Here is a 15364-nt window from a genome sequence, read left to right on the forward strand (position 1 = left end):
TGGGAGAGTTAATGTGTGTTAACAGAATATTGAACTGGGGAACACATGACAGTGGGAACATAAATACTACTTCAATCAACCACCACACTCCTGTGTCTTCTGTCTTGCTAGCTGTCAAGTTTTCTACTGTACCTCACCAACTCCACTTCCATTTGTGATGGACAAACATACCACACACTCTTGCAGCTGACAGACTTGGTTCTCGTTGCAGACATGCTCATGTTTCAAAGAAAAGATTCTTTTTGCCACAGATCTTAGTCTCAGCTGTCAGTATCCCATCTCATGAATGATGTCTTATTAAATAGTTTTTTTCCCCCACGTAGCACAGGAAACATCCAAATTGTGATTAATGTTTTTTCTATTGTGCTGGTCTCTTACAATTTATCTTTCTCTCTCGCATTTATTCAGAGAAAAAATGTGTTTTTGTGCAGTGGTGTTCATCAGTCTTTTCTTTTCTTTTCTAAATGTTGCTGTATACAGTATGTATATGAATATGGAGAGGAGGAGATTTACTCTTCACGGCTCTGATTGGTGTGAGGGTAAAGGTGGGGCGGATACGAAGCGCACAGGACGCGCTGGACAGCAGAGGAGTTGGACAGATGCACTAGGTGTGGGTGTTAAACCTACATCCATTGCGTCCCACCACTGGAAAACAAACGGACACTGACGACCGACGAGACTTCGCTCCTCTTGTGATTTTTAAACACTTGGGGTCCCGGACACGCGCCAAAGGCTAAACCCACAGCCTCCCTGTACATGACTGTAAGTTTGTTTCTTCTTTGGCTGCAGTATGTTCTCCCTGTAATTCGTGCTTACACGGAGGAGAGAAACGTGCGTAGTATTTCCTATCTGTCTTTTTACAGATGTGGACATCAGACTCTGTTATTGAACTGTTTAGGCTGTAGTTCAAATGATTCAAAGTCTTGTTGCTCTCCTCAGTTTTATGTGTGTGGCTGGAATCGGGATATTCCTCAAAATAAAAAGCTATCATCTGGTTAAGAGTTTTAAACTGAAGTTAAATTTAGTGCTTTGGCTGCAGAATAAGAAAATGCTTTTAATTATTAATATGAGGTTCCGCCTGTATCCACATTTTCTAGACACTTCAATGCCATGAGCGCGCTGTTTCTCTTTGGGGGGAGGGGGGGGGAAATCCCTTTCGGTATTACTAATAACAGAAAATGTTGAAAATGAGAAAGCGAGAGAGAGCTTTGTGCTAAATTGTGCTTAAACGATCTGTGGTTTGCATCAAACACATTTACATCAACACGCTTTACGTGTCAGCTATTCTACCAGCAATTTCTTCCTTGTTTATGATAATGGATTCTCTTTTCTGGAATACATCAGGAAAAAATGGTATAAACTACATGTTACGTGTCCATGAGAGGTCTCAGAGAAGTCTTAAGTGTTTTTTTTTCCAATGGCAAGAATCACTCTGAAATACTTCTATCCAGATGATGTTCTGTTTATATTTACAGAGTCAGTCTAATGTTAGTGATGCAGCTCTGATGTGCTGTGCAGGTGTGAGGACTACACTACGAAGCCTGCCATTCACTCATTCAATGAACATTGGATTAAAATCCACCTGCATGTGTCATGTTTGCACTTAAAGTCAAAAATGTAAAGATGGCTTTTGCTCCAACGCCAAAGATTAATTATAAATTGAAAAGATGATCTTGTTATTTACATCTCTTAATGATGTAAATAAGAGAATCATTTTCATCTTTCCTGTTCTCAGACCCAGTAGAGAATTAAAGCAGGTTGTAGAAGAGATTGTATTACTATCACATACACTCTAGGAAACATGCACGTGTATAACTTTGTACAATGTGATATTAGCTAAATGTACTGTATTCGTATTTCACGTTCCTCACAGTTTGTTAGTTCCATCTTTCCACCTCACTGAATTGCAATGCGAATGATGCTTCCATATATGCATATTACTTCCTCTTGATGAACTGCTGTATTATTCATTCATCGAATGTTTACTGTTTCTCTTGTGACAACAGTTTGTGTGGCTGAGCTGCGCCCACTCCATGGCCCCCTGACTCATCCATCCTGTAGCTGGTTGATTCAGTCTTTTTGTTTTACTCTTGTTAACAGCGCTGTGCTCTCCACGGCGGATGAGCATTATGTTTCTTCCTCTGCGAACCTCAGAAAATGAATGCCACTCTGTGTGACTCCGCGGTGACCATGTATCACCTGACGACAGACCACCAGCCGAACGCCAGCTGCAACTGCTCCTCTCCCCCCTCCACCTGGACAGCGGGAGGCGACGCCCCACAGCTGCCAACGTTCTCCACAGCGGCCAAAGTCAGAGTGATCATCACCTTCATTCTCTGCGCCGTGTCGGCCTTCTGCAACCTCGCTGTGCTGTGGGCGGCACACAGCGATGGGAAACGCAAATCCCACGTCAGGGTGCTGATCATCAATCTGACGGTGGCTGATCTGCTGGTGACCTTCATCGTGATGCCTGTGGATGCAGTGTGGAACATCACAGTCCAGTGGCTTGCTGGGGACTTTGCCTGCAGGCTGCTGATGTTTCTGAAGCTGCAGGCGATGTACTCGTGCGCCTTTGTCACTGTGGTGATCAGTCTGGATAGGCAGTCAGCCATCCTCAACCCTCTGGCTATCAATGAGGCCAGAAAGAGGAACAGAATCATGCTGTCTGTGGCGTGGGGGATGAGTGTCATGCTGTCAGTCCCTCAGGTAAGGTCAGGTAACAGCATGTGCCAGGGTGCAGGCATGATATCATTTCATTAGGCTATAATGTGGTTTACATCAAGGGTCCTGCCCAACAAGTGGCGTTTACAGAGAAACATGACCACTTTCTATATTCCGATCAAAGCCCTTTACATGACTATTTTATATCTTGCGATTTACTGTTAGTTCCACAAGAAATATTTTAAAGACAGAAAAACCTGGTAACAAAAAGGCAAGTGTGCAGCTGCCAGGTGACTTCCCAAACCCTGTTTGAAAAGAAGAGCTTCTTGCCAACATTAACATTTATTATTCACCATGTGAGACGTTATGGAGGCGAGTGTCAAACTAAATGTCAGTGCAGGTACATTTATACAAAAATGTGAAGCCTATGAACGTATAGGGAGAGCTTATCTATGTTCCCAGGGTCCGTTGTTCCCAAATTCAATTATCTGTTAGCACACATTGACCCTTCTATGGTGTTCAGGTCAAGTTTGACCTGTTTCAAGTTAGAATATTTCATAAACATCATCCTTGTGTTATTGTAACAAGGCTTTGAAACAGCTATATAAACACAACAACCCTAAAATTTAACCCATTTGATTAGTTCCCTCAAGTGTAGGCCTATTACACTGAAAGCCATACAGCACGTTAGGGAACAGAAAACCCATTTAACGAGTTCCCACAACAGCTCATGTCATATTAAGTGAACAGCTGGGAAACATCTATTTCAGGTTCCCATTATGTGCTATATACAGTAGAGTCTGGGAACAAAGGAATCTGGGAACATAGGAGTGACTCTTGAGGCTTGTCATTTGAAGGGAAGAGCAGTGCTGGGGAACAGAAAGCCCATTTGATGAGTTCACACAGATCCCCACGTCATATTAAGCAAATACAGACCTTTGGGACATCCTTTTCAGGTTCCCATTATGTGCTACACACATCCACTTTACATGCAATTGCATGGCCTCTGAAACATTTACAGTTATGACGCACTATGTCATTCAAGGCAACAGCAGCCTGTGGCTCTTTATGTGTTTTTAATAGACGTCAATGGAGGTCAGCAGCACAGTGGAATAGTATCAAGCAGTGATACAGTTAGTAGGATTAATTCCATGTTGGTTTTGGTGTCTATAAGTGAAGTGTTCTAAAATAACAAAAAGATGAATTGCAGCCAAATACACTTGGCCCAGTTGTGGTCCATGAAATCCAATGTCCTGCAGGTTTTTGTCCTTGTCTTCTTGTTTAAAAAGTATCAGATGCGGTTGTTTTGGAAAGGATTGGATGAACTTTTCCATGTTGTCAGCACTTGAAAGGATAGGAAGGAAGAAAATATATATAGTTATGATACATTAAGTCCTTGTTTCTAACTTGTAATTGGATAGTTTTATCAGGAACTATCCCATTTTTTTGTTGGACTCCTTATGTGCCACCTGTGGTGAGAGGATGAAGGTAGATACAGCTTTGAGGGATACGTGCTGTAACTGCTTTATGTTATAGCATGCATCATACTTGAAGATACCTTTTGTAACATTGCTTGTTTCCCTCCTCAGCTGTTCCTCTTTCACAATGTGACCATCATCCATCCTGAGGACTTCACTCAGTGTACAACACGTGGAAGTTTTGTCACACGTTGGCATGAAACGGCCTACAACATGTTCACATTTTCCTGCCTGTTCCTGCTGCCGCTGGTCATCATGATCACCTGTTACACAAGGATCTTCTGTGAGATCTCCAAACGGCTGAGAAAGGACAACTGTAAGTTTAAATTGAGGCTGAGGTTAAGTGGATCAGTTTACATGAGTTGGAAGCACTTATATAACATAACCATCACTGCTCACTATGTTTGACCCCTTTATTAGCAGAGGCACATTTATAAAAGCTGTACTGTTTTTGTTTAATTTGATTGTTGTTTTGATTGTTTGATTTAATGTATTGTGCTCTTCAGCCCACCTGAGGATGTAACTTAATGATTTTCAGGCAGTAGTAATCATAAGGGGTTGGTTCACCCAGATTTCAACAAAATGCATTTTCTCACTCTCCTCCAGTGGTGAGTATATGAGATATTGGTTTGTCTGAAATTTCTACAAGGAAGGTGGCTGAAATCTGCTTTCATGGTGTCCAAAGTGAGAAAGATAACAATTAAAAATTCAACAGCAACATGTCTTCCCAGTCTTGGTAATGCTGGATAGTCCTCAGACAACACCATGCACAATTTTCATAAAATAAATCAGTGATTGCTGATTATTCAGAGAAACAGGGACTATGGTTTTTGAGAGAGATGTTGTGGCAAGGATCTAGGAAAGGTAATGTTAGTCTGTTAGTTGAGCTACCACTTTGGTCTAGACTGAAATATCTCAACAACTACTGGATGGATTGCCATGAAAGTCATGATCCTCAAAGGATGAATCCTACTGAATATGGTGATCCCCTGACTGTTCCTTTAGTGCCATCATAACATTAACATTTTGGGTTTAAGTGATATGTCTTGAGAACTACTGGATGAACTGACATGAAATTTTGCATGTATTTCCATGGGGTAAGAGGAAGAATTTTAACTGGTGACCCCTTATATCACATTTGATTTCTGACTAAATACCCACAAAACTAGGCATTCCCATCAGCCTCAGCTAAACTTTTGTTTAGTGCTAACTAGCAAATGTTGGCATAACACACTGAACTAAGATGAGGTGAACATGGTAAACTATACATGCTTAACATCTGCACGTTAGCATTGTCACTGTAAGCCTGTTAGCATGTTGACATTAGCATTTAGCTCAAAGTGCAAATAGTGTGATTGTAGACTGTTAGTTTTATTTAAATGCCATTTTCAATGCTGTTAGCAGAAATCTCAAACAAACCTTTCACTGGGCCAATAAAGGCAAACAAATCTGCAATTTGAGGAACATTTTTGTAATTTGGGTGAACCAAGCTTTTAAACACACTGCAAAGCAATTCTTGTACTACATGATTTGCACAATATTTTAAAAAGAATTACACTTTGCATATATTAAATAATACATTTACAGTTTGTGGCAAGCATTTTATAATAGTTGCTTTGTTTTGTTTCTGTCACCCGTTCTGCCCCCAGTGCCCTCCAATGAAATGCATTTGCGTTGTTCGAAGAATAACATCCCCAGAGCCCGGATGAGAACTCTAAAAATGAGTATCGTGATTGTCTTGTCTTTTATTATCTGCTGGACTCCGTACTACCTGCTGGGGCTGTGGTACTGGTTCTTCCCCGATGACCTGGAGGGAAAAGTCTCTCACTCACTGACCCACATTCTGTTCATCTTCGGTCTCGTCAACGCCTGTCTGGACCCAGTCATCTATGGCTTGTTCACCATTCATTTCCGAAAGGGGCTCCGCAGGCGTTACTGCAATGCTGCCACAGCATCTGACCAGGATAATAACACAGTTATAACTACATCTTTAAGTTGTGCTGCCAATTCTTTCCCACTGAAAAGAGAGGTGAGTCCTGCCAGCCAGGAGGAGTTCATGTTGTGCAGTTATAATCACAGCAAAGCAGAGTCAACATCACCAGGAAGCAGCTTTTTTACCAGCAGACAATGATGTGGCAAGAGACCAGTCCAGTCCTGAGAGCACCATATGAGGAGTGGGTGAAAGATTCCTGACAGTTTTTACTGCTTTACAACTAATTATTCAGATTTATTCATTGTCTGATTATGTGTGAGGTCCTATATTCCTTGAACACTGTATCCATTTGGCTTACCTCATAAAACATGTTTGTGTACAAAGCAAAAGTGCCAAAAATCTGCCACAAGTTGGAAATGACAGAACTTTGTATTTTCTATAAGAGGGGAAGCTTCAGACAGGAATGTGTTTATGTACTTTGCAAATTGTAGTTTGTTGTCATCTTGAATTAAATGTATTAACTGGGATGAGTGTCTATTGTGAATCTATTGCTGTTTGAAATATTTTCTGACTTTCCGAGGTAAAATGACAACAAGCCCTGTGGGGAGAGAAATTTACACATAGAGCATCACAGCAATTGTAAGCATGCAAACTCGTGTTGCACAGTATTGCCATCCAATCTGTATGTAGACATTTTATGTAAAATTACTTCTGTCTCTGTACTGATGTGTAACAGTCGGATCCCTGAGGGGATGGCTGCCTATAATCAGTGATGAGTCATAGCGCTCAAATGGAAAGGCCATTTCTACCCTGGAATTGTGACAAATTGGTATGTGGCAGAGATAAGAAATAACTTAAAAATCATCAGCTCAGCTCTTTGGAGAAAAAAGACATCAATTTCACCTTTTGTTCGGAGCAAATGGTGATTGAGACACGAGCATAGGTTCACATGCAGTGGTTATATTATCTCATCTAGCCAGTGAAAATTATAAGAGGAACCTTCTTGTCGAGTGTTAGAGGACAACATTTATAGCACTCTCATGTCTGTATGATAAGTATGAGAATATGGAAACAGTAACAAAGTAACAAAATCTACCTATCAGCACCTGTAAAACCAATTAACATGCTCTATCCTGTTGGTTTGATTTGTTCAAAAACAAAGTGTAAAAAAACAAAACAAAAAAAGTGTTTTGTAGGGGTTATGTACTGAGCTTTTTCTTATCCAGGACAACCCTCCCTGTAAAACAGCAAACTGACATTTACTGCTAAGAGCCGATTAGCATAGATGAAGACTGGAATCATTTTGTGAATAAAATAAGCTCACAGTTCCACCTAAAAGTCTTTGTAGCTTTCACCTGTTGACAGGTCTTCATTTAACTTCAGAGGCACACAATTTTCAGATGCAGTTTTGTTTGTACTTAGCTCTTGCCAGTGAGTTGATGAAAATGCCACAAGTAAGTGATCACTAAAGAATAAAATAAAACGGGGCAGGTGAAAACTCAAATGAGCATAGCAGCAAATTCATCAGTAAACAGAGATAAGGAGCGAAGTCGCCTCTTCATTGTAGGTGCTTAGTTTAATTTAACAAGCCACTGCTGTATTCTTACTGACAGATTTGTTTTCCCAGCACCTGTGCTTTCATTAGTCTCTCAATGACGTGCATCCTTTTGGCATCAGCCCTCAGTAAAGCTTTTACAAATTCAAATTATGTTTCAAGCAGATATTAAAATCAGTGTCAGTTCCCTTTCAAAGAGAGACGCCACAGTACGATCTGATACGACTAGCGAAGATAGAATACAAATGATGCAACAATGTAGATAAATTCTTCTGTGCCAAGAGAGCTAAAAAGAGCTGTGAGAAAAGAACACCATGAGTACATTCTGGCCCAAGAATTATTGCTCTGTCACCAATCTAAATTCAAGGAGGGCTGCCAATCAGGAATAATGCTCATTTCACTGATTAAAGAAAATCAAATTTACTATAACCCTGGTATTCAGTAAATATGGACAATATGGACAACAGTTGATTATGCTCCCTTGTATTTGAATGTCAGACATAGAACTGGAGCTACTAATGCTGCCCACTGGTCTCTATTTTTCTCATGTACACATAAGCCTGAAAAGCAGCCTGTTGTATGACAGCATCTAAAACATTTTAAATCTCTGCACCCTGTCCTTTTTTGTGTCCTCTGACATTAGAAACATGACATATGAAACATTCAAAGACCCTAAAGGTGACAAAATGCCAACGTGCCATGACTGAGTTCAGCCCAATCATAAATAGCCTGAATACACTCAACCTTTAAAAATGCACATTTGAGATGGCCTTCCAGCAGCACACATACAAATGTTGCCTAACTCAACACAGGAAACAAAGTCAGCCAAATTCAGGATCCATACCTCAAATCCGTGTTATTGCTACATAAATGATACATGCCTGTACCAATGGTTGCAGTGCTTCAGCTATCTGCAGCTCTGCTGTGTCTCTGTTGTGCCATCTTAGCAGTTTCCTGTAGCTGCTTCCACGTTTGTGTGATAGCTTTGTTCCTTTCATCCACAGACAACGCTCTCCACATGAAAACATAGGAAACACATGATGAGAGACTACTGTAGTATACAACATGAAGTGATTGAGCTCTGTCCTGGGGATGGAAATCTGGATGCCACAAATTCAGATTAGAGAGGCGTAAGACACAAAGAATACAAACCTTTGTTGAAGGTAGAGATTGCAGGTTTCCTCCAGAGTGACAAAACTCAGTGTTTTTTGTTGTGGAGAATCTGGAGGTGAAACAATGTACTGCTTAAGGATGTCAGACTTTTCAAAACAGAAGATGAAAAGCTGACTCTGGCTGTCCTCTTCAGAGGACTCTCTGTAGCTGGGGTGCTGATCACCTACATGAGACATAAAAACTTTCAATTGTTGTATTTGTTCAATTTCATGTTACCTTTCTTGTACAGCTCTTCTGACTCTGACAAAACTTCTGTCTGGTCCGGCTTAATGAAAAGCAAAACAAACATTTTGCTTTGGGTTTACCTCGTATGAACAGAGTTTGCTGTTTGATGTTCAGAGTGTAAACAGGGTTGCAGGGAGTGGCAATCAGATGAGTTTTGGGAAGAATCAAGAGGCACACAGTGGTTTTGTTGATGCCGTCTTGGAGGAACATTTTTCCATTTCTTTGCACTTCAAGGAACTAGTTGAAGCAAGAAAAACAAGACAGCAGTGTCAGAGGAGACTAAAATTATAATACTGTTAGTATTAATTCCTTTTATATTCCTTTCATAAACAACTTCAGTTCTCCTACCAAGCTCTGCAGGAATGGGACTGATGCAGTGGTAGCTGGGAAGTCCCCACTGTCTTTTGGCCTGTAGCAATACAGGAAATAACATGTGTTGATGATCTTTTTTGTTGTTGCTGTTGTTGATACAATACATTCAATTCACGCAGGTAACCTTTCAGTGAGCAACATCGTGCAGGATTGTGTCCCTCTTCCTGTGGTGACTGTGTGAATTGCTCCACTTTTACACACCACCAAAAGATGGACCTCTGCTTCAGGTAAAGTCTGGGAGTCATCAGTAGACACAGGTCCATCATCCACAAACTGCATCCTGAATAAGGCACTCTCCGTTGCAGGCATTGAGACAATAGACAATGGAGACCCTGAGGGAAAGACAAGAAAATGACACAGAAAGAGAATCAAACAGCCCATAAGTAACTTTATACTGCAAACCGCTGTCTAACAAGCAAAAATGGCAAATGGCAAAAATTAGCTTGTCAGTCAAACACACACATAAAGTGTTGTTGCATCTTTCCTCAAACTGAGTCAGCCTCATTATCGCTTTTCAGTGAAGTTTCTCTTGGGGAAATCCTAAATATATCTCACATCTAACTGAGACAAGGAGCTTGGTTTTGGGGTGTTGGTTTTTGGGGGGTATTTATCCACGGAAGTAGCCAGAACAATATAACTATGTAGCTATGTTTTTATCAAAAAAATTATTTAGTCCAGATGTCTGTCTCCCTGGAAGGCGCCAAGGAGTCATCCTCAGATCAGATGCCCAAACTATCTCAACTTGATGCTTTCAACACCAATGAGCAGTGGCTCAACTGCACCCTAGAGAGGAAACTCATTTCAGCCTGTAGTGTTCCTGATTTCATCCTGTTGGTCATTACCCAAAACTCATGACCATGGGAGAGGGTTGGGACATAGAATGACTTTTAAATTGAGCAGCATAAAGCAGAGAAGAAGTTTCCTTAAGTTGGCCAGTTATTGTTAATTTTTCATTTGTAAGAGGAAGAATATGCACAACCTTGCTTTAACTTAAAATAATTGCTTTCTCCAATCTGTGCTGTACTGAATAGTGTATCGGAGTGTCACACAGGAAGTAATGCGCTTCGATCTGAAAGCACCAGGGAACACACGGTTGCGCTCTGTGTGATACTATGCCATCACACTGAACTGTAACATGCTAAATAGCATACATGCTGAGCTTACTTTATGTCACTCATTTGTGACACAATGGCAACACAGGCAGCAGGATTCTTCTGAGGTTCTTGTATTATCTTGTAATGATAACACATAAAATGACTGAACCCCTGTATACCCCTGGTATTTTTTGATTTCTATTGAACTAGTATCTAGAAAAGACAGTGAACATTGGTGCTCACATTGACCTTGTCTGTGGCTTAGCAGCAACAGTAAAGTGTTTTGGAGACATAGTTTGAGGCTAAACAGTGTAAAAACTGCTTTAAATGTCTGTTCAATAAATAACCTTGATAGGAACACAAAACGAAAGAAAATGGTGATAGCGTTACTGTCATACTGATACTGGTGACAATGAGAAAAGTGTGAAAGTCCAAATAATTATATAAAAACATTTTAATGCTGAAATGTCGTTTATACAATACTGATTAAAATAGGCCATACAGTTTTCAATTAAGAGAAATATAATAATGTGCACTGCTGTAGCTAAATTACACTGGAGTCAGATTTGACAGAAAGTAAGAGGTACCTCACCATATGATTTGCTCACCAGATTGCCTGTCCCAGACACACACCAAAGCATTATCAAGCCCGAGAGCTATGTAACGGGTACACCTGCTGACAGCAGAACAGAGGATTTCCTTTGCGTTTGGCCACAAAACATCTGGCATGGGTTCAACATCTGCTTAAAAAGGAGAGGGTTAAAAACAAAAATGTGAAAAAAAGCACAGTGGACATGAGCTATCAACAACAGACAACAAATGTTAGACAATGGTAAGACATGGTTGTTAGCATCCAGTAGATTCAACTGTTAACAACTAAATATCCTACCTGGTTTGTTCTTTGGTGCTTTTTGCAGCAAATACTGAAAAAGATTATGACTGCCACTCCACCACACACAGACAGCAACAGGCAATCCTGCTGAGAAAAGGTCAGAGATTAAAGATGATGCCAACGGGAGAAGGGCCTGTTGCTGCAGACTTGCAAATACTTTAATAGAGGACTGATTGAATATGAGGGATAAAATCCATCGAAATAATCAGCAGGGCTACACCCTTGTGCCTGCCACCCTACTATTCAGAAAAGGTTGTTCACTTAAAAAGAAAGACCTTGTTTATGATCTGTTATTTCCAAATGTTTTTAGTGGAAAGGACCCTGAAACAATACTAGCCAACTGTTTTACATTATCCTCTATCATAGGAAATTCACATATTAAATACTGAAATTTCAAATAATGGATAACCCAGCACCGCCCCTCCTCCATTACAAACCTGGCTGAGTCTCTGCTTTACTGTCTCCAGGAAACTGAATGCAAGGCAAAAGAAAGTGCTGGGTGCAATGTCTGTAAAATAATATATGAGTCCATGTAAGTAACGACATAAATCTGCAATCAATTTAAATGATTTACATGATTCACAGGCAATATCATCAGGGGTATAATTTTGATTCCACAAGCGGGACACAGCCCAGCCAAAATATAACAAAAATATTTTCAAAATACATCAAAATCTTTGGTCAAAGCCTGTGTGTGTGATGAATCAAACAGAGCAAACATGTCAACAGCTATGAAATGCTGATTGTATTTGGGTCAGCTTTATTGTACTTGGGGCTTTCACTGGTTCTTCCTTTAGTTTTTTCTCCTCCTGTGTTGAAAAAGTGCTCCTCCCATTGGCGACTCCTGGTGTCTACGTCCACAGCCAAATAGTGTATCAAAAAGTCTGTCGTCTGCACCTCGTGTGGACTGTTCAATCCCATCCCTGCACAACAGCAAAAACACGACAGGATAATGACTTGACTTGGCTGCACTCTCAACTGGAGTGTGTATTCACACTTTTACTTCTCTTTCTAACAGCAGAAAAACATAAAACTGATGGGACACTTACTGCATACACAGTCATTTAAACAAGAGATATACAGTATAACCACAGACAATGATACATCCATACTCCTTTTGATTGTACTATACAATAACTGAAAAACATTTTTGGTTTCAATAAGATCATACCCGCTGGAACTTTGGGTGGCTTGATTTTAGTTGCTACTGACAATGGAGAAAATTTCACATCCACGTCTCCAGAAGAGTTTGGTTCCTAAAGATTAAAACAGAAAGACCAATGTAATATACAGTATAATACAATATATAGCTGTAACCTAGAGAAGTTGTAATTCAATACATCTCTGGTAGCAGTTAAAAAGACAATTAAAAAAAGCTTTCAGTCAGCTGCCTAATATGATGCTTAACACACAATCACACAATGTTCAAGCCAGCCTAATGATTAGATTCCAGTACAATACCTGTGTCTGTGATGCTGCCATCTCTAACTCTTTCAGCCAGGTCTCTGAAGGGAGGTGATAGACTTCGAGCCAAACAACGCCGTTGCCTGATAGGAAACATGAAATCCATGTGATTCAGTATTTGAATGTGTGACTTCAATAAAATCACACAAGGAAAAGAGCTCAAACAAGAGGTAAACTCCTTGCTTACAACTGATTGATGCAGCTCCATAATGTCCCCCTTCAGATAGTTCAAAAGACAAGCAAATGCTCCTCTTGTTGATATCTTCCTAAAATTGACAGGGCTTTTTAAATCTCTCTTTTAAAAGTACTTTTCTGTTTTTACTCAGATGCAAAATATATGCAAAAATGAAACCTATATGCAGCAAAATAGTTCTAAAAAAACAACTGGATTTACCCATTACCTAACAAAGTAAAACAACACATAAAAACTCATGTGTTCATTCATCTTTGGAAAAATTCTGAGGTTGAAAAACAAAATATGAGAAGGCATATGTCAAGAAATAACAGATAAAGTTCAATGGTGAATGACAGTACTCACCATAATGTTAACAACACTGAGGAGGTGAATGCTATCATAGTGGTATGCAAAGACCCTGGCAACACCTGCAGTGAAAGAAAATAGCAGCTGATGTAAACATGACAATAAATTTTTAACAAAGTACCCATTGCAGGTTTCTGGTATTTCTTCCCTCGTATTCACTGGTGTCATTGTTTCAGTTCATGACTTGAGCAGCGCACTAGTGCATTTGAAGTATACAAATGAATGCTATTCTGTGGGGGATGATTAACAAGAAAAGAACCTGAAGAGAAGCATGGTGACTGATCAAAGGTGCGCTATACCCACCCATATCATCAATAGTGCTGAGTAGATAAGCCCTCTCAGCCATTCTGGTCATTTGAATAGAAGTAATTTCCAGCCTGTCCTCCAGCCAGTCTGCAGCACAGATCAGAGAAGATGCACACCAAACAGACAAGCCCCGGGAGTGACCCAGACTGAGGTATGTGCCGTCTTCAGAGCATGCAAGGCAGTTGGTGCTCTCTGGAAGCTTGACAGATTAGTCATAACAGTCAAAAATTCAGAAAACTATTTCACCACAATAAACAGTGTGTGCCTGTAAGGCCTTTTGGACGTATTTCAAATTGGGCAACACAAATAATATCAACTTTTGCCAGATGGCTTGTCAAGTCATTTAACATCTCTGTCATGAACTCTGTACCTGCTTCGCACCACACAGTTCCAACGTTTCCCCTCCTGATTTCTGTGCTTTGCATGCTGCTTCCATTTCTGACTCGGGTGTACTTTTCCTAGCATGTGAGGACATCAGCGCAGTTTGTTTTCTGTTCTTGTTTTCAACCTGCTGAATTTGATGCAACACTAAGATGGTTGAGCAAGAGAGTACAGCTAGTTAATCTACAGGTGTCACCTGAAAAGTAAAAAGTTGCTATAGTTGTCAAATAAATGCAGTGGAGCTGGAAATAAAATATTTGCCTCTAAAATTTGATGAAGTAAACGTGTTTCTACATACAATACAAAAGTATTAAATGACTCAGACACTAACACTACAGCTAACTTACTGTGTTGGCACATAAGGTAATACTGTATGTGGTTGAGGGGATAGGTATGTAACGCTATCAGCAAAGTAGTTCATTAAAGTTAGAGCACATTTCACTTTTACACCTCAAGTTAACAAACACTTGAAACAACAAATGTACCTTAAGCTAATGAGGTGTGCAAAGAGCAGCTGGGGCTAACACGGAAAATGAGAGATGGTTCCTGCTAACCAACAGTATACGTCCAAGGCTAACTAGGAGAATGGAAAGGTGAACCACTGGTGACATTTGGCTGGCTGTGAATTAAAAATAGCATTTCAAAATCTCTGTAAATATCATCACCCGCTGGCAGTCTTACCTTAAATTAGCCAGTGTTTGAGATACTGACAGTAGCAGCCTTTCAGGGTGCTAAATGTTTCATGGTCGTCATGACGACAGCGTCTCCCTGGACGCACTGTTGCCAGGTCCACGTCTACACACCCACAAAACGGTCTGTAAAGCACCTTGAGGATACTTCAGAGGTTTAAAAACAGCCAAGACCCGTCAATAACTCCATGTCAATACTATCAGTTTTTGACTGAACAGTTGTCTTTCAAAGATTAGCACGGAGTCCGTTTTTCAGGTATTGGTTTAGGCCTTTATTAGCCATGGTTAAGACGCGGTCACGGATACATAAAGGGTATCGTTTACAAGATCAATATGCACAATATGAGACTTTGTTTCTCAGCGTACAGCCATTAATATTTGATAAAATCAATTGTGAGAAATGGCAGGAGCTGATGTTTTTTTTAAATACATATACAAACTCACAGTCGTCTTAAGAAAAAAACAATTGTCTGTGGCTCATTTTGTATTATTGTCCATACAGCAAACGGAATAAAATACTTTACATACTATTTTCTGATGACTCGCACTTTATAATAGCTTTATCAATGGTCAGTGCACCGTTATATCAAAAAAAAAAAA

General features: G+C 40.1%; 2 protein-coding genes across 3 annotated transcripts; one reads left to right on the top strand and one right to left on the bottom strand.

Annotated features, from left to right (window-relative positions):
• The first annotated feature begins 466 nt into the window (after positions 1-466).
• On the top strand, positions 467-6599 carry LOC108877053 (gonadotropin-releasing hormone II receptor-like). Its single transcript, XM_018666983.2, is given in 5 exon segments — positions 467-762; positions 2101-2706; positions 4251-4455; positions 5789-6246; positions 6248-6599. Coding segments are annotated over 4 exon segments (1275 nt in total). The 5' UTR covers positions 467-762; positions 2101-2157; the 3' UTR covers positions 6311-6599.
• An 862-nt stretch (positions 6600-7461) lies between these two features.
• On the bottom strand, positions 7462-14976 carry wdr93 (WD repeat domain 93). Of its 2 annotated transcripts, none has more exons than XM_051077230.1 (16): positions 14757-14976; positions 14065-14152; positions 13692-13893; positions 13386-13450; positions 13035-13113; positions 12845-12930; positions 12555-12639; positions 12153-12306; positions 11821-11891; positions 11381-11467; positions 11100-11231; positions 9522-9729; positions 9374-9434; positions 9106-9262; positions 8780-8963; positions 7462-8639 (listed from the first exon to the last, which is right to left on the bottom strand). In XM_051077230.1, the coding sequence occupies exons 2-16, from the start codon at positions 14128-14130 to the stop codon at positions 8531-8533; spliced, it is 1746 nt and encodes a 581-aa protein (XP_050933187.1). In that variant the 5' UTR covers positions 14131-14152; positions 14757-14976; the 3' UTR covers positions 7462-8530. The 2 variants fall into 2 exon arrangements, with proteins under 2 accessions (XP_050933187.1, XP_018522498.1); XM_018666982.2 differs by having other exon boundaries at positions 14065-14222.
• Positions 14977-15364: the final 388 nt, after the last annotated feature.

Source organism: Lates calcarifer, linkage group LG2, assembly GCF_001640805.2.
Source record: "Lates calcarifer isolate ASB-BC8 linkage group LG2, TLL_Latcal_v3, whole genome shotgun sequence".
Lineage (NCBI taxonomy): Eukaryota > Metazoa > Chordata > Actinopteri > Centropomidae > Lates > Lates calcarifer.

Excerpts from the sequence above, each read along its gene's own strand:
- wdr93 (XM_018666982.2), bottom strand. The coding sequence starts at position 14,169 with ATGTCCTCACATGCTAGGAAAAGTACACCCGAGTCAGAAATGGAAGCA. Across the intron at positions 13,451-13,691 it reads CAGCACTATTGATGATATGG|GTGTTGCCAGGGTCTTTGCA; the intron begins GTGGGTATAGCG and ends CTTTCACTGCAG. Across the intron at positions 12,640-12,844 it reads TGGCAGCATCACAGACACAG|GAACCAAACTCTTCTGGAGA; the intron begins GTATTGTACTGG and ends TTTAATCTTTAG.